This window comes from Talpa occidentalis, unplaced genomic scaffold (genome assembly GCF_014898055.3).
Source record: "Talpa occidentalis isolate TD23 unplaced genomic scaffold, MPIMG_talOcc4v2.1 talOcc4.9, whole genome shotgun sequence".
In the NCBI taxonomy this organism is placed as follows: domain Eukaryota; kingdom Metazoa; phylum Chordata; class Mammalia; order Eulipotyphla; family Talpidae; genus Talpa; species Talpa occidentalis.
Genome location: NW_023605305.1, coordinates 8,767,702 through 8,795,148, shown reverse-complemented (window position 1 = coordinate 8,795,148; position 27,447 = coordinate 8,767,702). Strand labels below are relative to the sequence as shown.

General features: G+C 53.1%; 1 protein-coding gene across 1 annotated transcript in view; it reads left to right on the top strand.

Annotated features, from left to right (window-relative positions):
- The window catches only part of PADI2 (peptidyl arginine deiminase 2), a 38,604-nt gene extending 13,637 nt beyond the window's left edge, over nucleotides 1-24,967 (top strand). The window contains exons 4-16 of the mRNA XM_037498643.2: nucleotides 3,720-3,781; nucleotides 4,068-4,185; nucleotides 4,595-4,720; nucleotides 9,511-9,689; nucleotides 11,321-11,424; nucleotides 12,149-12,260; nucleotides 12,913-13,020; nucleotides 15,924-16,075; nucleotides 17,312-17,456; nucleotides 18,166-18,259; nucleotides 19,843-19,928; nucleotides 21,730-21,858; nucleotides 22,563-24,967. Coding sequence (XP_037354540.1) covers nucleotides 3,720-3,781; nucleotides 4,068-4,185; nucleotides 4,595-4,720; nucleotides 9,511-9,689; nucleotides 11,321-11,424; nucleotides 12,149-12,260; nucleotides 12,913-13,020; nucleotides 15,924-16,075; nucleotides 17,312-17,456; nucleotides 18,166-18,259; nucleotides 19,843-19,928; nucleotides 21,730-21,858; nucleotides 22,563-22,796 — 1,649 coding nt within the window. The 3' untranslated portion in view covers nucleotides 22,797-24,967. The remainder of the gene's footprint in view (nucleotides 1-3,719; nucleotides 3,782-4,067; nucleotides 4,186-4,594; nucleotides 4,721-9,510; nucleotides 9,690-11,320; nucleotides 11,425-12,148; nucleotides 12,261-12,912; nucleotides 13,021-15,923; nucleotides 16,076-17,311; nucleotides 17,457-18,165; nucleotides 18,260-19,842; nucleotides 19,929-21,729; nucleotides 21,859-22,562) is intronic.
- Nucleotides 24,968-27,447: the final 2,480 nt, after the last annotated feature.

The following is a 27,447-nucleotide window of genomic DNA, read 5'->3' as shown; positions in this document are numbered from 1 at the left end:
CATCCCCTGGGTGAGATTGGAGAATCTTATTATCCCTCCATCTTCCTTCTGGGATTTGGGAACAAGCTCATGGGGCCTTTGACCAAATCAGGCCTGGTACTTGTTCTCAGTCCTCCCAAAGATGTGCTATGTGACCTTGAATTAACCCAGCCCCTCTGCACCTCACTTTCCCCAGTTGTAACAGGAGGTTTTTTGCTCACAATCCTTGAGGACCTTTCATGACATTTGCAAAGCCCCCCTATTAGGGGGGAACGTGGGAGAGGAGTGATCTATAGACAAGAGCTTTGAGAATGTCCAGCATCAACCTAAGGGCCTCCTCCCTGTGCCCCTTCCCCAGAGCCTAGGCTAACTGCCCTAGTTGGCCTTGTGGGAAAGCATCTCTCCTCCCACCACACCCGCCGCTATCCAGTAAGGTAAGAAGGCCAGGAGCCCTGCCACTGCCCCCAGGAGCCGGCGACCCGCCAAGACACTTGGTCTGTGTGGAAGCTGAGGCTGCCATGTTTGGCTCCTCAGGGCAAACTGCCTTGAACCCAACCCAGTGACATTTCCCGTAACCTGCCTATACCTCCGGTGCCACCTGACACCTTGGAGCTGCTCCAAGGAGCTTAGGTAGGATTCAGGCCTTTGGAACCTAGAGACCCTGAAGCAGACGTCCTCCACCTCCCCCCAAGGAAGGCAGAGGCCCCGGCAGGCAGCGCTCCCAGCAGGTGGTGCCTGTTCCCAGTCCTTAAGAGGAACCGCCCATTGGAATCAGGTTAAATTGGACATTGGGAGGAAGCTTTGGGGGCTATTAGGAAAAGCCCTCCGAGCATGGCTTATAGCTTGAGGGGGTTTCCGAGGCAGGGTGGAGGGGAGTGGCAGCCAGTTCAGTTGACTGAGGAGACCGGACATGGGTCATGAGGGAGAAATCGTGTGGGAGGCTGGGAGAGGCGGGTGATTCTGGAGCCCTATTTTGCACTGCCTGAATTTCCTAACAGGAAGTCAGTGCAAATTATCTGAATTGAATAATTCAAGAAATAGCAAAGCACATATGACTTAGCACTCAGATTGCTTCAGAAGGAAGATAGTAAGTTTCAGACTCCCCCAGGCACAGAGGAAATGTGGCTTGGGCAGATGAGCAGAAGGCTGGACAAAGAGATCTGTGGTTTTTTCTTTAGGAGCTGTTGCTACTATTTGATTTCTCTTTGGGCGCAAATATTGCATGGACAAGTTTAAGAACTTCAGAATGATGTAAAGCACTAGAGGATCCTGCATCCTTTTTCTCCTGGGCCTGAGCTTCACACCAGCAGAGCCTCTAAGAGAGAGGCTGGGCTGCAGGGGTGCACAGGGGCCCCTCCTCTGGGCATGACTTTCGGGGAGTAGGTCTGAGTCTTTGAAGACAGCCTTGACTTGTGGACACAGCCCAGTGTACAGATCAGCCAGGGTCAGTGGAGGGAACAGGGTCTGGAGTCAGAGGCCCGAGTGGGAGGCCCAGCTCTGTCCTCCTGAGGACTTCTGTGGTCACTTCCCTGCTGGGTGCCTGTTTGCTCCTCTGCAAGGTGGGGCGGCTGGGTGGATGATGACTCCTCTCTCCTGGTGTCACAAGGCTCCGCAACTGGCAAAGCCAAGTATCTGTACAGGGTGACTGTCATCTTGAAAAGCAGAGGGAGAGAGAGGCTCCCACGTGGAGCTTCAGGCAGCCAACCTCCGTGACAGGCAGCGTGCACTGGGGAGCGCCCAACTGGAAAGTTCAAGGCGGTCTGGGAGCCAAAACCAGTATTGCTCCTCCACAGAGCCATCAGCACCTTTAACAGCAGCAGAGGCTTAGCAGCAGCTGGTAAAAATAGCACCTTCCCTGCTTTCTCCCCGAAATCCTGATCCTGCCCCGGCCTGCTGACACTTGTTAGCAGGTGACATCCCTACGCCTGGGCTTGCTCACTGAAAAGTGGAAACAATATTTGTCGCACGGACTGAGGACTCTGAGCACGGACCCTGAGCACTGATTGCTGAGCACAGGTGCTCAGCAGTGGTCTGTAGAGTGGGATCAGGGGGCCAGTTTATGTAACTATGCCTGAAAGTACCTAGACCCCAGTAGGGTGACTAAGAAGGCACCTGGGAGTGCTGCCTTGCCCAAGGACCAGGTACCCTGAAAGCTTCCTCCTAAGCCCAGAAAAGCCTGGTTGCAGGCAGAGGGAGGACTTGGAAGTCATCCCCAGACTCAGGGTGAGCCGTCCCGGGCAGGGTGACGACAATGCCCTTCCTGTGCCAGGTCCTTCCTCCCCACCCAGTCCTAGGAGAGGGCCCACCTGCCAAGGGGACTGACAGGAACACCTTCATTCCCACCCAGCTCCCACCTCCGTCCAAGTCACACGCGACTTGGATAGTCGAGTGAGGCTGAGCCCACCTGGGCAGCTCGGGGCCTGGACCCATCTCATCTCATCCTGTTTGGCTCTGCCATCACCTCCCCAGACACTCCTGGCCACACCGAGTTAGTCTCAAACTCAGGGGGCTCCTTTACCCATCCCCCCACCCCCCCCACCAGAACATGTGACAATTTCTGGAGTCATCTTGGTTGTCACAGCTGGGTATGCACTGGCACCGAGGGCACAGAAGCTAGGGAAGCCTCTAAACATCCTCTAGTGCACAGGGCAGCCCCCCCACAACAAAGAATCACCCAGTTCACAACGTCCCTTGTGCCTACAGTTGCAATTGGTGCAACTCCTCTAACACTACAGGGCCCCACTTTGCAGGTAAAGAAACTGGCTCAGAGACACTGTCTAAACTGACCTAAGCCACACGGGTTGTGAGCAGGAAACAGGGTTAGAACCCAGAACTGCCTGGTGCTAAATCTTGGGCTCATTTCACTGCGCCATGGTAACCTACAAAGGTTCCTTCTCTAAGAGAAAAGATAAGCAGGACCCAGACCCGGATCCTGGGTTGGAGACCAGTTTCCCACCCAAAATGTCTCCCTTAGATCTTTAAGGTGGGCTGTGGGCACTGGGAGTACTGGGAGAGAGATACCCACAAACACGCGTGAGCACATGCCCAGGCCAACCTGGGAGACACAGTTAGGGACTCCTGGGCCAGGCAGCTTTTAAAATGTGAGTTTCAGGGCCTCCATAGTGGCACAGGGGTTAAAGTCTCAGCACTATCGCCAGCTTCGACCCCCAGCCAGGGAGCTGACCCACATGGCTCAGCAGACCTCTCCTGCCTCGCCCGCTGCTCCCCTCAGCAGTGTATCTCAGTGGATCCTCCTGTTCTGCTCTACTCTATCTCTGGTAAATCCTCTCACACTTGTACCTCTGATCTGCACCCCAGTTCTTGTATGCATAAATAAAAATAAATCTTTAAAAAATAAAATGAAATAAAATATGAGCTTCAAATCAGACCAACGGCCATGTGTGCCCACATCTGCCACCTGTGTGACAGGGCACTTCCTTGGCCTCTCTGAACCCAGAATCCGAGGCCTGTACATCCCACCCAGCTCCCAGAATTGACAGAGAAACACTGCAGTGGCGGGGGAGGGCCTCTCGCCTTCTGACAGCACCTTCCGAACCCCTGAGCTGCAGAGTCTGCACAGAGCCCCTCATAGCCACCGTGGCAGTGGGATGCTGAGGTGGGGTTGGTTGAGATGGCCACAGAGAGCCATCCCCTTCGACGGGAGGAGCTGCACCCTATTCCCCCAGGTCTCCCCACTGCTTGCCTGGCAGGCTCAGCAACTCACACATGTCTGTCCCCAGAGATCTCCCTGGATGTGGATGCCGACCGGGATGGCGTGGTGGAGAAGAACAACCCGCGGAAGGTACCTAGCAACTGCCTCCATCAGCGCCCCCTCCCGGTGCACGTACCCAGTGTGAGGTTCAAGGAGGCCCTGGCCAGCCTTCCTGTGCCTGCGTCCCCTTCTGGGCTTGCCTTGGGGGGCTTACGGTGACTCTGCTTGCCAGGTCACAGCTGCCCCAATGGTGGCGACTACTCTTTATTCTCATCTGGGAGCTGTGTCTCCGGGGTCCTGCAGGGTCTGCCCTGGGGCTGGGAAAATCTGCCAGAAGCTGGAGAAGAAGGCGCTGACCTCTCTCCCTGCCATGCAGGCCTCCTGGAGCTGGGGCCCCGAGGGCCAGGGTGCCATCCTGCTGGTAAACTGTGACCGAGACACGCCCTGGCTGCCCATGGAGGACTGCAGTGACCAGAAGGTCTACAGCAAGGAAGGTGCCAGCGGGTCCCACCCTGGGGTGGGGGCAGCGTGGGGCCCTGGAAACATCCCACTGAGACCTGGGCTGAGCCGGGGTGGAGGCAGGCATGACCTTGGGCTTCCTGGGGGTGGTGGACTGGGACATCTGTGTGTGCTAAAAGCAGAAGACAAAACAATGAATATGGTTCATCTGTATTTTTAACCATTTTTTTTAATGTTAGCTATACCTAAGACAAGGGCTGGAAGGAAATTCCTGAGAGGTTCTGGTGTCAAGATGACAGCCAGTTTTCTGCCCTCCTTTGTCTTTTTTGCAGTTTCCACAACATGCGTGTTGGGGTCTCTCTGACTAAGAAGGGAGCAGGCATCCGTCGCCGGCATTCCATCAGCCAGTCTCCAATTTCTAACCTCCTCCGTGTCCCCCCTCAGACCTCAAGGACATGTCCCAGATGATCCTGCGGACCAAGGGCCCGGACCGCCTCCCCGCCGGCTACGAGATGGTTCTCTACATCTCCATGTCGGACTCGGACAAAGTGGGCGTGTTCTACGTGGAGAGTGAGTGCCCCCCCAGTCCTTCCAGCAGCACCATGCTGCTCACTGAGTACCCCCCAGTCCAGCTCAGCCCCTATGACTTCCCAGACCCTCCCCTTAGCGGTCTAGCGCTGCCCGTGTGGGTGACTGGAGAGGGTCAGGATTGGCCCCCGGTGATGGTACCAGGGCCTCCGCTGTCCCGTGAGGTCAGGAGGCCCCACGGAGGAGTCGGTACTGACAGCTTATACAGAATCCACGGGCCCTCCTTCACCAAGGAACCGGGGGAGGATCCGCCTTCGAGATCCATCTTTCCTGGGGTCATGTCACCTCCATGATATCAGAAGCTGATACCACCCACCCCCCCACCCCACCTCGGGCGCTTTCTGCCCCTCTCTGGCCCTCTGGGACTGAGACCTGCTTCCAGCTTTTAAAGAGCACCTGTTGGTGCAGTGGGCACCTGAGGAGCTGACCTGTCCTTGCTCCTCTTGATGGGGACAGGGCATCCCGGGACCACCAGGCAGGGAACGCGCTTTTTCGCAGCTGCCTGCTCAGTTTGGTTCCCTCTATCAGCTCTTGCTGACCCCCTCGGTACCAGGCACTGTTCGCCCCTGGGATTCCTACAGTGAATTCTCCAGCCACCTGCCCTTGGGGAGTGACAGTCCAGTGAGGGAGACATAACGGGTGGCACATTGGAGCAAATGGCCAGACCAGGTAATGGAATGGCAGAGGCAGGGGTGAGGCTCTGCTAGCCTAGGTAGCCGAGAAAGGCCCCTCTGAGCAGGTGACACCTGAGCTGAGACCCACGCCAGCAATGGACGGAACTCGTCACTCCCGAGCTGCGGGAGGAGTGTGCCAAAGCCGAGGGGACAGTGTACATGAACTGTGGAGATGGAAGCCACTGGAGTGTGGAGGAGCTGAGCAAGGGCAGGGGTGGGGAGTGGATGGGCAGGAGTCAAGGTCAGAGGACTGGGCAGGGGCCAGAGCATGCTTGGATTTTATTATGAGGGCAGTGGAAAATCATTCGAAGGTTCTAAGCAAGGGACTGTCAAGATCTGATTTATGTATTAAAAAGCTCGCTCAGCAAAATAGTTAGCTTTGCAATTTGCCATGGTGCAGCCAGAGCTTCCCCAAGCACCCGGCTGTCTGGGGAGGACGGATCTCGGGCTAAGCTCTGGGGCCCACCTCCAGACAGGCCCCATTGGAACCAGGAGGGCAGCCAAAAGAGTCATTATGGGGTCCCTGGACCATCACCCTGGGGAGTGATTTTGCCAGGACAGAGGTGGCCAGCTGCCATCCAAAGCCAGCCCTCCTCCGGATCCACCCTGGGCCCGGGCAGTGACCTCACACAGGTTGGAATGTCCCCAGAATCAGGCCACTTTGCTGCCCCCAGGGGCGGGAGATGTTGATGTTTACCCCAGCCAGGCCAGGGATGCCGCGGGGAATCCGGCTGCTTCGGGGGCCAGAGGGCCACAGGGCCTCTCCATAGTGACCCCAAGTTGTGATACAAGATTGACTGTTCACTGTGACACCAGCACAGCACCTAAAAGGTGGCTGTTTTGTTGGTGGGAGTGGGTTGAGGTCAGGCCCCATCCGCACATGCCTCCCCGTCGCTGCCCTCCAAGATGGGCCTGAGCAGACAAGAAAAAGAGGAACCGCAGTGCAAACGCTCTGAGATTCGTCCCATCTCCCTCTGGGCTGCTGGCTGCAGGGGCGGCATGACTAACACAGCCGTGCTCTCAAATAGTCCACGACCCCACAAAGGTGGAATTTGAGATGAAGGCTCATCTAGCTGTGGTGCAGCGCCCTGTCTCCATGCACACACTTTGGGGATTTGGCAAAACCCAAGCATACCTGTCAGTGAGAAGCGCTGTGTTACCTTAATCGGCTATCACCTGTGTCCCCGAGCGCAGGGGGGCTGGGCTGGAGGTCGAGGGACTCTGAGAGGGTGCCCCAGAGCCCATATTCTAATCTCACCAGCTGCACCCCTCATCTGTGCTGTGATGGGGACACTGAGAAGCCAGCTGGCCTGGAGGTGGGGATGAAGGCAGGGACAGGCGCAGGCCCTGGACACAGCAGCCCACCCGGGGAAGGCTCTGTTGCCTTTGCCAGGATTATGATGATTATTAATTTTAACCACAGAGCAGACAGAAGTGACCGGTACTGTTAGGGCCAACCTCATCCCCGTGCTTCAGTCTCAGATTCTGCTGCAGCCAGGGCCCCAGAAGTTGGGACCTGAGTTTCCTACAAGGATATGGTGACCAGCTGGTCCAGGCTCACCAGGCCTTTTCCCCAGGTTTTAGCGCTAAGACCCCATATCCTGGGAAACCCCTCAGCCCTGGGCAAACCAGAACAGAGGGACACACTCGCAGATGCCTCCTAGGGAGGTGGAGCTGCTCCGAGGTGACCAGAAGGGGTTATGCCAAACCATTCCACACGCTGGCCGCAGGGCCAATGCCGGGGGTAGGGAGTGGTCAGGGAGCCCGTGGGCCCAGCTGAGACCCAAGGACAGCTGATACACAGAGGGCATTGTTGCAGGAGAGCCGGTCACACTCCGGCGGGCCTCACCAAGCTGGGGACAGGGTGGGAAGGACATTGGAACAATGCTGGATTGTTCCTGCCATTCAATCCACCTAGAGCTGGCCCAAGAGGCCAGAAAGAGGCACGGAAGAGATACTTGTAAATTGCAGGCCACTGGAGGGAGCAAACTGTGTGTCCTTCCACCTGACCCAGCTCCTCTGGCCAGACCTCCCCCACCCCAGTACTGGTGGTAACCCCACCTCCACTCTGGCCTGGAGGAGTTTTCAGCAAGGACAGGTGGGCTGCGAGGCCTGAGGTCACATCCCTGAGCATCACCTCAAGTGCAGCCTGGGGCACGTGGGCCTGGGGAGAGTATTTAATTATGCAGATCCAGCTGGATCTACTGGGAGACCAGCCCAGGGCTCATGGTTCACAGTCCTTCCTGAGAAGGGCCATCCTTCTGTGTGGGGCTGTGATGAGTTCTTTGGAACACCCAGTCTCTGAAATCTATCTGCTTTATTTCAAGAGGGTGGGGCGTGAGGTATTATTTCTTGTCCTGTGTCCTTAAGACAAAATGTCATGAACTTTACAATAAGGGGCATCCCAGCTCCTTCACAGGTAGTCATAACAGTAAAACCAACAGGTCCCAGTGGCTTGTGGATAGTTACCGTGGTTACTCAGGTTGCTGTGTTGTTTTATCTCACAGTGACCCTATCGCCTAGGTGCTATCACCCCATTTGACAGACAAGTAAACTGAGGCTTAGGGAGGTTCTGGAAATTCCCTGAGGTTCCGCTGGTAAAGCCAGCGGTAAAGCCAGAGCAGTCTGGCTGGTAAAGCCAGAGCAGTCTGGAAATCACAACACAAAGGCGACCTGCCCTTGGTGACGCCGAGGTCTAGCTGAACATGTTGCCCTATGACATAGCAAAGCCGTCCTGAGTGGAAGAACAAAGCCCTCTGTTCATTTCACCACTTTTAACCCAGCACCCTGTTTGTGCCAGGACTGTCCTGGTTACGTGTTCTAACCCTTGAGGGACAGTCATTAGGCATCACCATTGTTGACTAAGCACTAAGTACTAAGCTTGATTCTGCCCTTCCAGCTCTGCAAGGCATAAAGAAAGTCCTTCTGGATCTGCATAGTTCATGCCTTTGTCAATGCAAGTATCTCCTCTTCTCAGTGCACTCCGAAGGGCACATTGAAAGCTGCCTTCCACTGCTCACTCCCCCAGTCCCACCCCAGTAACCCAATGGGGTCTCTCCCTCTCTCTCTTCGTAATGCTTCCCACCTCTGCACTGTCTTATCTTCTGCTCCCCGAGGGACAGAGATGCCACATCTTGCCCATCTCTGTCTCCCATGTTGGTCACAGAGTGATAATTCAACACCTGTGCTCTGAATTGTCCTGAAAAGTCTCCTTTGGCCTCTCCTATAGGGAGTGGAGTGGGAGCCATGGATCCATTTAGTAAGCATTTATTAAACATGACCACTGTCTCTGTCCCTGTCAGGTGACAGTCTCTCGGGGCCAACAAGTAACCACTGAGGTCACATGGGTTTAGAGGCGCTGTGATGGGGAAGGACAGGGGGACGCAGAAGCTCCAAGCACAGCCCCTGGCTTGGTCTGGGGTGGGGGAGAGGAATCTGGGCAGGATTGCCTGGAGGGACACGCGTCAAGGCCAGCAGGAGGAGGGAGGTGACCGTTCCATGCAGAGGGAACGGCTGACAGGTTTCAGAGGAGCAGGAGTGCTGGGGAAATCTGCCTTTGCTCCCAGCCATGAAAATGTACAGCCAGAGGCCAACACAAGGGTCTTCATGGGAACCTGGCAGAGAGGAATTTTGGGTACCAATGGGCACATTAATATTCTGTTTATGCAAAGGGGAGGGGAGCTGGACGGTTAGAATGAAACAGGAATTTGAGTCCCACCTCAGCTCCTCACTGGCTCTGTGACCTCAGACAAGTCATTTCTCTTCTTGAGACTCCTTTTCCTCATCTGTAAAATGGGTGAACACTAGCCTCGCTCCTCGACATCATTAACTGCTCGGCCATCACCTGCTGTAGTTTCCTTGTGCCCTGCCTGGGAGGCTACTCATTTTACAGACGAGGACACCTGCAGCCAGATGTTGTCTGGTCTCTTACCCCATGGTCAGCATGAAGCAGTGCTGGGCCAGGACCGGGCCGCAGCCCTCCTGGTGCTTCTCTGTGTCTAGAGGACGAGTCTTGTGCCATCTCTTCCCGGTAGGGGAGCCCGCCCCACTGACCTCCTCTGGCAGGTCTGGGGGCCTGACCTTGGTCTCTCCCTCCAGACCCGTTCTTCGGCCAGCGTTATATCCACATCCTGGGCCGAAAGAAGCTCTACCACGTGGTCAAGTACACGGGCGGCTGCGCAGAGCTGCTGTTCTTTGTGGAAGGCCTCCGCTTCCCCGACGAGGGCTTCTCAGGCCTGGTCTCCATCCACGTCAGCCTGCTGGAATATATGGCCGAGGTGAGCGCTTCAGGCCTCCGCCATGAAGGGAGGCCCCTGGAGCCCCCTTTATGCCCACACCCTTCAAAGCCCCAAAGTGGGGTCCAGGCTAAGAGATAACGATGCCCCCAGCCACCCCCACCCACTCAGAGTCTGCCAGATCCTCTGAGCTATGGCCCTGCTCTTCCTATTTCCCAGAGCTCCCCTGGGTGTGTTTTCTGACATCACCATGCCTGTCCCTGGGTCTGCCCTCCTCCCTGAAGGGTGTGGGCCTTATCCTGAGACACAGAGACCCCAAATGTTTAGAGCAAGGGGCAAACTAGGCCACACCTGTGAAGTTTACCTATCACCTGTACTCCCTAGTCACCCCAGATTGACCCCTCTTCCTAGCCACGGATTGTACAATCTCTAACTTTAGCCAAACCCCAAATCCCAGTCCCAGGTCATGCCCCCAACCTGTGGCTTTGCTCTTGATTGAGGGAAACTGGATGAGAAAGCGAATACCTGCCGCACTAGAGATGTCCCCTCGCTTCGGTGTGTCTTGTCCACAAGACCCTCTTGTCAGAGAGACACCAGCCCCAGAACCCCCCACCCCTCTGGCTTATATATGGGGTGGCCCGGCTGCCCTCCCAGACTGAGGGATCCACCCACTCTCGTCCCCGCACAACTTCAGGGCAGGACGCCCCGGGCTCTGCAGCCAGTGAGGCTGGGTCTAGCTACGATTATGAGACTGGGCTCTGGAATCAGACTGCCCAGGCTCGAGTCCACAGGCATCAGGGGAGTAAACTGACTCCCTGTGCCTTCGTTTCCTCATCTGTAAAGTAGAAACGACGAAAGCGCCTGCTTCCTGGGGGATTGTGAGCACCCAGCCTTGTTAAGGACTCATCCACGGCCTCGTCTCCAGCTCCCTGGGAGGAGGAAAAGGCAGAGTTACAGGATGGGGTGGACAGAAGAGGGGGTTCTGCTCCCACGGGCCTGGAGCCGCAGCCTGGCTGTCAGGGCCTCTCCGCTTGGCCCCTCCAGCAGGCACCTGCAGACACCAAAGGCAGACCAGGCAGGAAAGAGCAGCCAGGACTCCTCCCCTCCAAGGCCAGGGCCGGTCTGCTGTGGTTTTCACAGCCAACCTCGCAAAGGAACCCTGAAATCCTATCTCATTTTCTCTCGGGTCCCAGGCCTGCTTCCTGAACCTTTCCTTAAAACAAAGAACAATCTGGACATAGCAAGATTCCCCCAAAACAATGTAAAATTGCTAACACGTAGGAAAGGACAAGATGCCCAGAACAAAATCAGAAGGCGTCGGGGCTGGCTCAGCCGTCACGTGAGCTGATTTCAGAAAGAGCTTTGATGGGGTAAGATCAGACAGTAGTTTGGAGTGTGGGTTCCGCAGCGGGACCACCATTTACTCACTATGTGACCTTGGACCACTACCTAGCAGTTCTGTGACTCAGTCTCCCTGCCTGTAAAACAAGGGTTAAAATAGTGTCTACTTACGGGCTTGTCAGGCAAAAATGAATCAGTGCATGACTGGCACACAGTAAGTGCTTAATAAATGTACTCTTGTTATCACTCTCACCCCCTTTGGAAGGCAAAAGTGGAAAGTACCCTGACAAGACTTTTTGATGCCCCCCCTCCACTTTCTCTCCCACTCTCAGGAGATTCCCCTGACACCCATCTTCACCGATACTGTGACATTCCGGATTGCTCCGTGGATCATGACCCCCAACATCCTGCCCCCAGTGTCGGTGTTTGTGTGCAGGTAAGGGGTGCCCAGAGGCAGCATGGCCGTGGCCAAGGGCCAGGGAGGCAGACAGACCTGAGTTCAGGTCCCAGCTCTATCATTTGCCAGCTGTGTGACCTCGGGCAATGTACTTGGCCTCTCTGTGCCTCCTTATCTCAGAAATGCAGACATCACAGAGTCACTTTAATACTTTGAAGCAAGCAAAGTATTAACCCATGGTCTTGGCACAGAGATTGCGCTCTAAAAATAACTGCTGTGGTTTTTTTTTTCATTCTCGGCCTTAGCTTGAAAACTCCCTAAGCAATGATATTCAGCTCATCTTACTCATTCAGCAATTTTTAAATTGAACACCTAGTAGGTACCAGCCACAACAAGATAAGAAGCAGGGGAAAGAAGTGCTGTAGGTGATGCCTGCACACCAAAAGGGACCCCTGAGATCCTGGGCCTGTGTGCTAGGCATAGCTCTTCTTTGGAAATCTGGGGAGTCAGCCCTGAAGGCTTTGGGGGCGGGAGTAAGATTCTCCTCCTCTTTTTGTTGGCTCATGGCCTTAGCAAACACCACCTAAGCAGGTGAGTGTACTTGGCCTTGACTCAAGCCATCTTTGCAAAGATGACTGTAAACATAGATGTGGCCTGGTCTGCCCAGTGTGGCCCAGAGGCATCAACTGATATCAGCACCTCAGTGAGCTGCTCCTTGTCTGTCCCTCCCCTCTGATCTCCCCCTGTTCCCCACACTTCTCAGCATGAAGGACAATTACTTGTTCCTGAAAGAGATAAAGAACCTGGTGGAGAAAACCAGCTGTGAACTGAAAGTCTGTTTCCAGTACATGAACCGAGGCGACCGCTGGATCCAGGTGAGGAGCCTGGACTAGGAAGGAGCTAGCCCAGGGATCAGGCCAGAGGAGCTGGCTTAACATAAAAACCCTGGCATCCAGTAGCTCCACCTGGGACAAGGAGTTCCTGTGGGAATTCTGCTGTCAGGTCATATATGCATGTGGGCACAGAAATGTTACTATCTAAGGCATTTACAATAGACTGTACAACATGCCCCGCCATGAGAAACTGAATAACCATTTAGTGGAATGGTCTTCATGTGGAGTACTATACAACAGTTTAAAAGAATGAAATCAATCTGTAGTTACAGAATGTACTTCAAGATAAGGTATTATTTACAGGATAATATCTATATAGGATGCTGCCAATTATGTCCATAAAAATGGGGTCCATGTGAATGTAAACATGCAGGGGGTATGCAGAGACTATTGGTGGAAGGGGAGGTGAGAAGCTGCTGCCATCCTTTGCTTGTGGGATGGAGAATGGAAACCAGGGTTCAGGGGATGGATGAGATGGACTTTTCACGCTGCGCCTTTTTGTGCTATTTTAGTCGTTTGCTCATTGTACAAATGACCTGTCTGTTACCAGGCCCCGCCCCACCCCACTCAGGTGGGCTGGTTTTCACTGGTGCCCCCTGTGATCATTTGACAGCTCTCCCTGGTATCCCCACAGGATGAAATCGAGTTTGGCTACATCGAGGCGCCCCACAAAGGCTTCCCTGTGGTGCTGGATTCCCCCCGAGATGGAAACCTGAAGGACTTCCCCATCAAGCAGCTCCTGGTGAGATGCTCAGGGCCACTTGGAGAGCAGGGGGGTTATCCTGGGGACTCTTACAGGACAGAGTAGTCAGGGGGCCCTGGGCACCCTTTGTAAATTAGCCTGTTGCCCAGGGCCTCTGTTGTCTCATCTGCAAAATAGGTCTCTATTGGGATAGTGACCGCTGAGGCCCCTTCTGCTCTGATAACTGATGTTTTTCAAAAACGCTGAAGCGTTTTCTCAGGGGGAATGGGAAGTACGAGAGGCAGACACCCTAACTTCTGCCCCCACCCCCCACTTCACAGCAAAATATGTTTCAAAGCAAAAACTTTTAAACAATTGTCAGAAAATGCTGTTCTGGTTCAACACTTGTGTGAGTTTTTTAAATGAATCTGATTCCATGGATTCTGGAGGCCATTTCAACTTCCATCAATAAACTGCTATGTGAGTGAGGGTTGAACCAAAATCACTGTCTTTTGGCCTCCTCCCCCCACAATCAGGGGGTTTGGCGAGGGACCTTCTCCAGGTCACATGAGGACAGTCTCTCCAGGAGCCGGGAGCCGTCAGGGCTACACAGGGCAAACCCTTGCCAGCTTCATAACTACTTCTAGAGAACATTCCCTGGTCCCCTTAGCAGGGAGCGGTAGAGCCAATGGGGAGAGAGCTATGCTCTGTAATGTCAGGGAACTTGGTCTTGAGTGCTGGTTCCACCACTCAGGTGTGACCTTGGCCAAGCAACTTCACCTCCTGGTGCCTCAGTTTACTCATCTGTCAAATGGGTATAGAAACTGTCCATCTCACAGATCTGTTGTTCTGAAGACTGAAGGCATCTCATGAGGCATCCATGCTGCACCTGATAAGTACCTGTGATTAGCTGGTTATCATCCCACAGCCCTGGACACTGCCCTCAGTGAGGACTGCCCACTTACTCCAACACCAGGCCAAGTGGAGTCAAACTGCCACTAGTGTGGCCACCACGGACATGAGAACCACGGCCTCCTGCCTCCTGCTCTCCTTCTACCTCCCGGGGCACCACCCGCCTGCAGTGTTCCAGGCTGGCCCAGATCCAAGGCCCCGGCTGCTTTGTTCCCAGAGGCCTGGGCCAGGCTGGGCTTTGTGTGACGTGCCTGACTGCCGTGTGAGGCTGTGAAACCAGCTGCCCTGGGCTCCAGCAAATCCACAACTCACTGGCTCCCAGGCGAGAACGCGCTAATCTGCAGCCATCCACCGACCTGGCACTGCCAGCCAGCCTCCTGCCTCTCAGCTGGGGCAGGATAAGTCACGTCTTCCCACTCCATGGTGTTTTTTAAATAAGGATTTCTGTCAGGCCAGCTTAGTCCCAGCCCCAGCCCCAATGCAAGCTTCCAAACTATGCTCCTATCTTTTTTTACCAAAACATTATGAAAGGAACCTTAAAATTCAGTGACTCATTGAGTTGTATCATTGCCCTCTCCAATCTCTTGGATCTCTGTGCTAAGAAGTATTCTGAGGCTGCATCTGGACTCAGTGAACAAATATGTTTGTTTGGGAATGGGTTGGAATGGCATCTATGGTAAATAGCTGCTGTTCCTGCGTGTATAGTCAGCTTTCACTAGGTGAGGCTGCAGTAACAAACAGCCCCGAGTCTCTATGCCTGACAATAGTGCAAGCAACATTTCCTGTTTGCACTCTGTTGACTGCTGGTTGGTTGTCTGCAGTTCTCTGCCTCATGCCTTTCTCCCTCGGTAACTGGAATAAAAGTCTCAGTAATAGTAAAACAAAGTTTCTTAGGTAATCAAAGTGAGATTTGAACCTGGAAGAGTTGTTCCAACCATCACTGGTTTGAATGTAGTTTGTCTAGGTAAAAACAGTGAGTCACTGATGTCAGAAATGTAATTATTTTTGACAGGGAGGCTTCTGGTCCTAAGGTATTTTGACCTAAAATCATGTTGATCCCATCTGTGCCCAGAGGAAGGCAATGCTGGGATTTAATCACTTCCTTTCTGAAGAATGCGCTGTGGAGACACTCAGGCTGAGGACCCAGGGTTACAGCTTTGTCCAGCTCCTTGGCCATTCGTGGGAGGTAGAAAGATGACTTTACCTGCAGGCAGCAGGTTTTGTGTAGCTGCTTCACAGACTTCAAGTCTGTGAGATGGCTTTGTTCTCCTGCCTGCTAAGCCAAGGAGGAGTCATTCCCAGAACATCTTAGTCTGTTCACACATTCTAGGGCCCAGGCTGCAGGAGCAGCCCCAGTCTGGGGAAATAACAGGCTCCTGGCAAAGGAGAAGAAAAAGAGAGGTCTGCTGTGCCATGGTGGTAGCTCCCTGGCCAGCAGGGGATCAAACTCGTGCTGCAGTGGCTGGCCATAGCTTGATAGCTTGATAGTGCTGTCTTTAACCCCTGCACCCCAGTTCTTGTATGCATAAATAAATAAATCTTTAAAAAAAGAGAGAAAGAGAGAGAGAGTTGGCAGGCAACATGCAGCTGTTGACTTCTGCTCTGAACTGGCATGTGTCCCTTTGCTCACATTTCATTGGCCAAAGCATGTCTCGTGACCAAGTCTGCCTCAGGGCGGGGAAGTATTCCCTTCCACGGGGAGAGACCAGAAGTCACAAGCGGGATGAGAATAGCATGAATAGCAAGTCTCTAGAAATAATAATATAGTCTACCCTCCTGCCTCAGGTTGCCTAATCCAACAGTCCTTTTACAGATGGAGAAACTGAGGGTCAGAGCAATTAAGAGATGAGCAGGGACAGCAGTAGCACAAGATGAGGACTAATCCAAAATCAACTCTATGTCTCTGGGAAACAGACATAGGCAGAGACCCAGATGCACACACCCCCACGTTCACACCAGGTGGAAGGTGGTGAAGGTCATCAGAGGGTGGGGGGTTTGGACTATGGGCTGCTGGCTTCAGAGACTAATGATGGGTGTCTGCCCCTGTCCAGGGCCCGGACTTTGGCTACGTGACCCGGGAAGCCCCCTCTGAGGCCGTCAGCAGCCTTGATTCCTTTGGAAATCTGGAGGTCAGCCCCCCAGTGACTGTGAACGGCAAGACCTACCCCCTGGGCCGGATCCTCATCGGGAGCAGCTTTCCTCTGTAAGAGACACCTGGGTGGGGTAGGAAGGCCATGTTTCTCTTTAGGGGTAAGCTGGGTTACTCATACATTGAGTGACTGGCTGGGAGAATTAACCCCTCCTGTAACTCTCCAATAAGACACACACGCTTTTGAAAGAAAAGCGAGTTACATCTTAGTATGAATTAGGATCTAATATAGGACTAAATAAATAACTCTTCCCAAAATGAGAAGGTATATAATGAGATTATTAACCATGGAGGAATTCAGAAAAGGAGTATCAACCTCTGAAAGATTTCGGAGAAGGATCCCAGCCCCAGAGGCATGAGTCCTTGGCTCCCTGGCTGTCCACAATGCCTGTCCCCGCTACCAGCCAACAAAGAGCCTGATTCCTCCTTGGTCAGGCTGGGGAAGGAGCTCATACTATAAAAAGACTGCCAGGAACCCACCCATATGAGATCAGTCAGGATTTGGGCACCAAGTCCCTCAGCACCACATGGGATTCTCTATCTGGCAGTGCCTGCCCTCCAATTGCCAGCCCCACAGGGCCATGGGTACATTAGCTTTGGTGGTTTGGGGCACATGACTTTGAAATTGAAGCTTGGATAATGAAAAGGAGGCAACCATGACAAGATCAAAGGGAGAAAACATTCCAAATAGAAGCAACAGCAAGGGCAAGGCCTTGGGACGTTAACAAGTTTAGCAGGAGGCTGAGCAAACAGCAGAAGTGAGGGAGATAAGATAGGAAGACCAGGCAGGGGTCAGATCAGAAAGAAAGGCCATCGGGAGGATCTTGAGTTATTTTCTTTGGGTAATGGGGAGGCTGTAGACTGCGGGGAGTTGAGAAGTCAGGAAGGTCTTCTTGGAGGAGGTGTCACTGAATTGATTAAAGTTGAGAAGAAGTTAAAGTAGCAAAGAGGCACATGGACTAGGGCAGATTTGGGAACCATGCCTTTGCCCTAGCCTCCTCCAGCAGTCCAGGCAGAACCCCTGGGCACAGAAACTGGTTTCCTCACACCCACTGGCAGCTTTGGGGGTAGAGCTCCATGCCCTTCACATAGGCCACGGCTGCAGTTAAGACCTCCTTCTTTCCCTGTGGCCTCGAAACCCCTTCCTGAGCCAAGGTCTCTCTGCGTGTAGCTCAGGCTCCTTCCTGTGACTTCTCTACCGATGCCACCTTGGATCCCCAGGGCTCCAGAGACTGCAGGCATTGTGGGCAACCTTCTGAAGAGCTGCCTCCTCCCCAACCCCACCCCCAGGTCTGGTGGCCGGAGGATGACCAAGGTAGTACGGGACTTCCTGCAGGCCCAGCAGGTACAGGCACCTGTGGAGCTGTACTCAGACTGGCTGACTGTGGGCCATGTGGATGAGTTCATGACCTTCATCCCCATCCCAGGCACAAAGGTAAGCTGGCCCCTGAGGCCACAATGTATAGGGCGGTGCAGAATCCATGTACTGCCAGCTTTTACCAGCGGAGGGCGGAGTCTAGAGGAAGTGGACAGTGTGGAGGAAGAAGGAAGTAGGCTGAAGCTGGTTTGTATGTTGTCGCTGTGGCAGATCAATTTTTAGTACAATATACCCAAAATATTAGCATTTCAACATTAATCACTGTGAAATTATTAAGATATTTTCTATTGTTTTTCATGCTAAATCTCCAAAATCAGGCATATAACTTACAGCACATCTCAGTTCGGACTGGACACAATTCTGTGTCGCATAGTCACACGGGGCTGGGGTTGCTGTATTAACCGTCACACTCTAGAGAGAAATGGACATGCACTTGGAAAGAGGTTCTGGAAAGAGGTTCTTAACATTTTCTGAAGTGAAAGGAATGGCTGCAAATTCACACCTGGAAATTTTGTGCAAATGGCAGCTTGGAAAAGCTTCTCCTCTCTGTCCATGGCCACCTTTGAATCTGAGCTTTGTCTTGGCGGTGTTGTGAGGTGCAGGAAGGGTGAGAAATATTCTTCTCAAACAGAGAAAGCCCTGCCAGCAGCTTTTGCCACTCAGCATGGGAGGCTGGGGGTGATATGCAGACAGGACTCCGGGTCCTTGGGGCAGGAGCCCCTCATGCTTCCCCTCTGCTGACACTGTCCCTTGGGCCTCTCTGCAGCAATTCCGGATGCTCATGGCCAGCACCTCCGCCTGCTACAAGCTCTTCCGAGAGAAGCAGAAGGAGGGCCACGGAGAGGCTATCATGTTCAAAGGTGAGTGGTCACAGGGTCCTAGCTGTATCGGGGGGCTAGGCCCCCAGCGAGGCCCTCAGGAAGGTGGGACAGAGGAGCACTTAGTACCTGCGCACCCAGTTTTGCTCCCCTGGGTGTCGGGCTCTCTCAGGGTTGAGGTCGCCATGCTGGGGAGTAGCCTGGCTTCTTGGTGCTCTTGCTTTGGGCAGCTGGCCATCAGTGCCAAGTGCTTCTTCACGATCTAGGGTGCACTTTAAATTGCACCAGCCCCAGAGTTTATGGCTCAAAACTAGCAAGCACTCAGCATTCACGGACCTTGTGTTCTAGAAAGGGAGCAAAAAATACGTATCACGCAATTTAGAAAAGTGGGGGTTGTAAAAGCCAGACAGCATCATGGGTGGTCCTGGGGTGCAAGACAGCCTGCTGGCTTTAGACATCCGCATAACCGGGTAGACTGAGATGAAGTTTGCTCTAAAATTAATCATGGAGAGAGAGACAGCTGAGCCGGGAGAGTGTGAGCTAGCTAGGAGAGGCCTGACGTTTCGTTTGTTTTCCTTAAATTGTTGTTGTCACTTCGCAGGTTGGTGTCTCCTGTCTTCCTCACCCCCAGAGTGCGTGCCGGAGGCTGGCTGACACACATGTTGCTGCCCTCCATCCCCAAAGGCAGTGTCCATGATAGTGACTGGTGTCTAGGACAGACAAGGCCCAGTTAAAAGCGCTGTCCTTTTTTAATCCCCCCCACCCCATGGGAAATTTGCTCTTGGATTGACAGGCAGGAGCCTTGACTTTCTGGAGGTTTTTTCCTGGATCAAACATACCCCAGAGCCACCCATGGGACACAGGCATGTTGTTTTTGTATACAAATAGGTGCAATTGACAGTGTAGAGACAGCTCAGGTACGTGACCTCAGAGCCCCAGTCTCTTTGCACTGACAAGCTCCAAGCCTCAGCAGCAGGTAGAGCAGCAGCAGGCTCCTCCCAGATCAGGCAAAATAAAGGTTAATAGTGGAACCTCTGGAATCAGGGCCCCTGCTCTGCACACAGCTGGGCCACTAGCCCTGAGGCCCAGGACGAGTCATGTAACCTCTCTGAGCCTATTCCCTCACCCGTAACGCTAGCGGGTACCTCGCAGAGGTGTGGGGGAGATGCATAAGTTAGCAGTCCATGTAAAATGTCTACAAGCATCTGCCACAGAGTGGGTGGGTGCTCATGGGGCTGTGTGGGCCCGTCCTGGTGGGACAGGAAGCAGATGAGGCCCAGACCTCGGCAGGGGCCGGCACTGAGGCAAGTCTGGAGACCGGGGCGAGCCCTCTGGGCATTCTGCCTCTGCCATCCCCCCTCCTGGCCAGAGAGAGCAAGGTAGACACCACCGCTTCCCCAGTCCAGGTGACAAGGACGACCCTGAGGAAAGGCATGTGTGCTACCTTCCCAAGGCAGAGGGGGGCCTGGCTTCCCCTGGGGCTGCCCTCCCACGCCCCAGCTCTGCTCCAGCGCCACCTCCCCTTGCCCACTATTAGAACAGAAGCTGGGGGGGCTTTGCCAGAGGGGAGCAACCAGGCTGGGTACCTAAGGCAAAAAACGTCTCGTGCCCTCTGACCCCCACAGGCTTGGGCGGGATGAGCGGCAAGCGAATCACCATCAACAAGATTCTGTCCAATGAGAGCCTCGTGCAGGAGAACCTGTACTTCCAGGTGAGGCAGGGCAGGGGCCCTGGTGCTGGGGGGCTGGGCAGAGGGCCCCTGGAAGGGCCGAGGCGGTGCCCCATGGCACCTCTCCTATCCCCAGGGCTTGTGTGGGGATGGCAGGAGTTCAGAGCACATGACACAGGAGAGGGCTCAATGAGCATTGGGTCCAACACCTGCTTCACTCCGGTGCCAACGCTGGAGAGAGGAAGGGGTGACAGCGCAGGGGTGTGTGGGTCAGCAGAGGCTAGAAGCAGAGAGGAGACCTGGGAAGGAAGACTGTCAGGCAGTGCTAAAGAGCCAAGGGCTCTGTAAGGCTAGGGCCGATAACACTTGGGGAGACACACCCTTTTAAAATACAGTGAAAGTTGGGCCTCCCCGGTGGCGCAGGGGTTGAGCACTGGGTTGCAAAGCTGCCTGCAGCCTCTGCAGCGCTGGTTCGATCCCCGGCCACCGGGCGAGGGTCCCACATGGCATGCAGACCTCTCCTGCCGCCCGCTGCTCCCCTCAGCAGTGTACTTCGGTCCTTCTGCCTGCTCTGCTCCCCGCTCTGGCTCTGGTGAATTCTCTCACCCTCCCGCGCTTCTGACTGTACCCAGTGCTTATGTAAATAAATAAATAAATCTTAAAAAAAAAAAATACAATGAAAGCTACAGACCCACTCTCCAGAAAATATGTATGTATGAATGCATGCCCTGAAGTTCACTAGTTTTGGAGATCAGCAGTCCCTGAAGGTTTTCATCTATGGACTGAGTCCATTTTCTGAGTCTATTAAATCCATAAATGTATCCAAAAATAGAAACTAGTCAACAGGGTCATATTAACTTGAGTTAAATCTCTCTTTACTTGCTTGGGTATATTTAAAGTATCAAGTTTAAAAAAACAAAGAGAAGACTCATACTGATTTAAACAAAAAAATAAGCAGAAAGTTCAGTCGTGGTGTGGCTTTCAGGCACAGGTTGATCAGGGCTATAGCATTCTAGCCATTTCTCTGGACTTGGGAGCATAACTGCAATAGTTTAAAGTCTCACATCCACCCAGCACACCACCAAGAGAGAGCTCTTATTTGCCTCCAACAATTGAGCAAAAACCTTGCAATTCACTCGGATTGAGCCGCCTTGAACCAATCACTGTGGCCAGGAGAATTCCATATGCCGATTGGTTTAATCCTGGGTTATTATTGTCCATATCTGAGCCAATCGCTGGGACAAGGAGGTAGAGGCAGGAGTCCACTTTAGGTCTCACCTGGAGGTGGGGGTGAGGTTACCCCACCCAACAACTGTTACTGTATTGCATGAGTGGATGCTGGAGAAGCAACCCCAAGGGTTCCCAGAGTTCACCTGGCTCTTTGAAAGGGGGCTTTATTATAACTACTCTTCCATGCTCATTTCTTGACACTTGATAGATCTGAAGTCATACCATGGCCCCCAATTTTGACAGTAGGGCCTTGAGCCACTCACTGAGGACTCCCTGTCTTTGGTTCCCTCTTTGTCTGTAAGGAGACGGCAGTGGGTCTACCTCCTGGGGTGATTCGTACCTGAGCTCTGGCCTCCAGCAAGTGTGCGGGGAGCGACACCTGCCAATATTCTGCCAGCTGCGCTGTTGTTCCCCTTATTGAGACTGTTACTAAGCCCTGGTGAGAGAGGGGTGCTTAGAAGGGGGTGCTAGGTGAGTGCCGGAGATCCCCCTGGAGTATTCCTTGGAATGCCACGGACTCAGGCCTGATGCTTCAGACAGCAGTGAGGTTGACCGAATTAGTGAGGGTGTCCCTCACCGGCCGGCCCTCCCTCCCTCCCTTCCCCTCGCCCAGCGCTGCCTGGACTGGAACCGTGACATCCTCAAGAGGGAGCTGGGCCTGGCAGAGCAGGACATCATCGACCTGCCCGCTCTGTTCAAGATGGACGAGGACCGCCAGGCCCGAGCCTACTTCCCGAACATGGTGAGGCTCTCCGAACCCCAAACCCCATCCAGGCCAAGCAGAGGGTAGCCAGATGCAGGAGGAGCTCTGAGCTGAGGCTGTCCCAGGAAGTCCAGGTCCCAGTCCTGGCTGAGCTGTGTGGCACCTCACCCCCCCCACGCCCCAGGGTGATAGGTTCATCCTAGCTGTCTCCCAGAGCACTGGGGAACCCCTGCCTAATCAGCCAGGAGAACGCTTTGTAAGCTCATAAGGCCTTTATGGAGAGGAGGGATTTGGTTACCATAGAAGGGAGTCTCCACAAGACAGAAAGGGGTTAGGACAACACACACATATATAGATACACACACACACATACATGCACATCACAAAATGCACAATGTGTGAACATGCACATATACAGCCACGTGCACATACATATATGTACGTATGTCCATACTGAGGCTGGATGCTTGATTTCCACATCAGCCCTGCCATATCTGACTTGCTTAGCCCCCTCTGTGCCTCAGTTTCCTAATCTGCAAAGTGGGGCTAATCATAGTATCTACTTCATAGGGTTGTATGAGGGTTCAGAGGGCTTAGACCTGCGGGCACATAGCAGGTGCTGACTAAAAAGGTGCTGTGCCCCCACTCCGGTCCCCCTGCCCCTCCCCCTCCATACTGCTCTACCTCCCCCTCCACACCTCTCCCCCTCCACACCTCTCCCCCTCTCTCTCCTCCCCTCACAGGTGAACATGATCGTGCTCGACAAGGACCTGGGCATCCCCAAGCCCTTCGGGCCGCTGGTGGAGGAGGTGTGCTGCCTGGAGACGCACGTGCGCGCGCTGCTGGAGCCGCTGGGCCTGAGCTGCACCTTCCTGGACGACATCTCCTCCTACCACAAGTACCTGGGGGAGGTGCACTGCGGCACCAACGTGTGCCGGAAGCCCTTCCCCTTCAAGTGGTGGCACATGGTGCCCTGACCTTCCGCGGGCTCAGCCGTCCCCCTCCCCTGACATCTCCAGACCCCTCACGCCCCCAGAGCCTGCACCTGCCTGACCCGGGAGGCAGGACAGGCCCCTGGAGACCTTCGGGAAGGGGGGAGGGCTTTGGGCTTTCTGTGCCTCAACCTCCCTTGGAAGGGCCGCAGCGTCCACTGACACCACCCCCAGTGCGCCTCCACTCCGTCTTTCCTGAAAATAGCTGGGTCTATGGCCGTGGGTGGCCAGCCCCGCCGCGAGAAACAAAACCAAGCCAAGAACCATGGACCCAAACCATTCCCCAAAGAATCCTCAGCCTCTTGTCCAAAACTGAGTGACGGGGAAGGGAAGCAGGGTGTGGGATGGCCAGTTCTCCTGGCCAGGGCCTGAAGGTCTAGGAATAACTTGTGGAAAGAGCCCCTGGGGCCCTCGGCACACCCTGAACTGCCATCTTCACTTCATATTCACCTCCCTCGGGGTGTCCAGGCGGCCGGCACCTGCTGTTCATTGCTTGCCAGCCTCTCCTGCATCCCCTGACTTTCTCTCTGCGGTGTAGACACCGTTGGCCAGCCCCCATTCCCTGAGGGGCCAATAATTTAGTGGCTTAGAACCTTCCCTGGACATAGATTTTACCAGAGCCACCACCATTTTGAGGGGCCCCTTATGCCTCATCTTTCTCATGGGCACAAGTTCTCCCGGATGCTTGGGGGGTTCTTCCCAAACCAGCCTCCTCACCACCTCCGGGTGGCGTGTGGAAAGGGAGCCCAAGCTTAGCCAGGTCATCTTCTCAACAATGGCCAGTCCTGGACCTCCCTCCTCTCACGGCCCCCAGTTCCTTCCTACTCCTGATGCCATCTCCAGGCAGCTAGGCCAGGTCTGCTTCTCACCAGCCCAGCCCAGACCTTCCCCAGGATGTCAAGACCTGTCCCTCCCCCCGGACATCTCAGGACACTGGCCTGGCCTCCAGCCAGTTCTGGACAAACCACTGACCATAGAGACGGACTGGTTATCCCGCTCACCAGTGCCTCTCTGATTTGGACATAACCAGAAAATTCCCCGGTTCCAACTTGAAAAGACTCAGCTTCAATTCACGAAAGTTCTTCTAGGCCTAACTGATGTCAAGAGAATAAGTGAATCTTAATTCCACTTTCAAAAAGTACTAATTATAACCAGTCAAAAGGTTATAAATGTATATTCTGGGGGGAACAGAACTTTCTTCTTAGATAATTTTATTTATTCATTCAACAAACATTTGTTGTGTGCCTACTCAGTGCCAGGTACAACATTGGCTCTGACAATACAGTGTCTAGTAGCAAATTGGACCGGGTCCTTTTTTTGATGGAGCCGGTCAGTTCTTGGCATGCAATACCCATATTTCAATGGCCAGCATTTGCCTCTTTGGGGTTTCTTCAGAAATGCCAGGCCACTATATTCAGGATAAGCACAGGACACAGAGCTTCCTGCTCAATGTCTCACTGTCTCAATGAAACAGGAGTGGGGCTCTTCTTTAAACCGGCCTCCTCCCTTCCAGCTGGGCCAGAACCTTCAGAAATTGTTGTCCTTTTGTGGGGACAATGGCCCATGCCTTTAGGAGCCAAAGCCCCCAATCTCTCCAATCCCAGAGCTAGAGACTCCAAGTGCCTATTTTGAGGGTGTTTATCTGGAGACTTAGAGTTTGTCCAGTGTAGATGCTTGATTAATGTGAGTTGGGAACTTTCTTTCATTGTTTGCTAATCTACCTTAAGGGAAACGAGCGTCTCCCCTGGAAAGCCCTGTGTGTTTGTAGATTTTTCTAAGGCTCTCCCTATCATTAATATCCCTGTCATCTGATGCGTCTGGTGCCCCCAGAACTCAGACACTTGTACCCACCTCAACTGCCCAGTGTGAGCAGCCTCGGTGTGAACATCACCCTACCCCCATGGACTCATCACTTTTGACTGCCCCCACTTTCTATAAATGTAGGCCCAGAATACACTTCCATGGTGCAAAACTCAGCCAAGTTCCTGTTTCCATCTTCATTTAGAAATACTGCATATAAGAGGACAGGGGTGTTGTGAGGATGGCAAGAAGCAGGGTACAGTTTCAACTTTCTGTACAAGAGGCCATGGTGGAGCTTGAAAGATGTTTGGGGGGAAATCTGAATTAAACAGCAATAAAATAAAATAATCATGTGGTGGTTGGCGTGATGTTTTTTGCTGCTCATAACACAACCTGGAGCTCTGCAGACCCTCCCTGGCCTGCAGATCCTGCCTTTCTGGGTACAGGGCCAGGGCTCTCAAAAGGGCATCTCAAGGTTTGCAATCTTTCACACTCAACAGGATTGGGGGGGTGGGCATTTGTGGTGAGCGTGGTCACATACATCTGAAGAGGTGTGCACCTGTACCCCCAAATGATGTACAGTGTTGTAAATTAATATTACCTCAATTAAAAAAATACAATTTTACAAAGACCTTCTCTGGCCAGCATTCCGGGGCCTGTTTACAAGCACCAAGGCTACTGAAGAGTTGTAGAGACACATTCTGTCTGTTAAAGGCTTGTATTGTTTTCCTCCTGGTGGTGATTCCTGCCACATAGTCAGAGCTCAGCAAATGGGTTTTGAATGAAATATCTGCTGAACCAAGCAATAGGAACAGAGACAGGAGCTCAAATCCATGTGGGGTGGTTCCCACTTCTAAACCCTGACTCTCTGCCAGGCCCAGCCAGGCTGAAGGATATGAAATGACACTTTGAAAATGAAAAGGGTCAAAGAGAGGTGATTTCATGATTCAACCTGGTGTTCTACATCATTCCATCTAATTCTCACAGGCTGGGAGCTCATTAGCTCCACTTTGTAGACAAGGAAACAGACTCAGAGAGGAAGCCAAGCTCAAGGTCACTATAAATGAAAAATTCAGGTTTTTTCCTTTCTCCAGGTAGGGAAAAGCCAGCTCCTTGCTACAATGTCTGTCTTTCCAGTGTATGCTATTCCTTCTCACATAGCACACCTGGTGTCCAAATATCTGGAGGCTTTTCCCCACACCCAGATATTCTCTGCTACAGTTAGCACCCTTCAGTGTAACTCCATCCTGACTCTATCTGGAGAGGCTGCCAGATCCCAGGGGTTAAGGGCTCAGTCCCACAGGACTGCCTCACACAGGGGTTCCAACACTCTCCCTTGGATCCCATTCACTTACTAAAGCAGCTCCCAAAACTCAAGGAAACACTTACTTTTACCAGCTTACTATAAAAGGATATGGAAAAAGATAGAAATAGCCAAATAAAGACATACATGGGACCCAAGCACAGCAGTTTCTATCCCTGTGGAACTGGGGTGCATCACCCTCCTGGTGTGATGTACTCACACACCTGAAGCCCCCCAAACCTCACACTACTGGCATTTTATGGAGGATTCTTCACATGGACATAATCAATTAGTAAGTCCATTTAGAATCCATCTCCCCTCTGTGGAGAATGGGGGATAAGGCCAAAAATTCCAAGCTTCTAGGCGTGGCTTGGTCTTTCTGAGGACCGGCAGCCCTTCTCCAAGAGACCACTAAGAGTCACTTCTGCACTCTTATTGTTAGGGGGAAAGGATGTCCTGTGCAAACTCCATACAGGTTTTGTGGACTCCACCCCCACTCCATCAAGACACTGGGAACTACAAATCCCATGATACCAAAAGAGAGGGTTGCAAGGACCGGAGGGTGGAGTTAAGCAGCCATTTTCTCAGGCTTGTGTTTATAACCAGCCCATGTGAGTGGGGCTCACTCTCTTGGCTCATGCTCTTGGCCAGGCAGCATTTGGTCTTGGTGGGTCATTTGGAATTCCAGGTTAGCAGAACAGGTAGGATTCATTTAAGAATTTTTCTCCCTCTTTTCTCCCTGAGTTGTATATTTCCTCATTTCCCTTTCCCTTGTAAATAAACCTTTTGTTAACCTTTTGTGTGTGCCTGCAGTTTAAGTCCCTTTTAAGCACGCAGGTAAGGACCAACAGTCAGGCAACCAGTTTTATACTGGGGTTGCCCTGTAACATTATCACTTAGGAAATCACAAGGGTTTTAGGAATGCTGTATCAGAGACAGGGTCAAAAACAAATATTAGACCAAAAGATGTTCTTATCACATGGAAATTTACCCAGGTTTTGGAGCTCTGTGCTAGCAACCAGGGACAGAGACCCACATATGCATGTTATTATTTCACAAGCACAGAGGAAGTTGCAGAGCTGAAACCCAAGAGTGGAGATTCACACTGGGAGGTCTCCCCCAGACCCCCCAGCTAGCACTTGATCCTCACTACTTCATCTTAGAAGCAATTTCCTAACCCAAGTTCAACAAGTCATCACTCTTTTGTTCAGAAATGTTGCCCTTTGCACCACCACTTTTTAGCACACGTGTCCTATTAGAATATTACACTAAGAAAACCCCACGACCTACAGGCAAGATAGCCAGAGATTATAGGGTTCGTATAAACCCCTCATAGGCAACAGAGGCCAGAATGAAGTGGCCTCTACAAAAAGCAACTTGTGCTTTCTGGTCTTAGTTCAGTGTGAGACGTCACTTCTAAATCATGAAAAATAGGGCCTCCATGGTGGCGCAGCCGTTGAGCGCTGGGTTGCGAAGCTGCTCGCAGCCTCTGCAGCGCCGGTTCCATCCCCTGCTGCTCCCCGGCCACCGGAG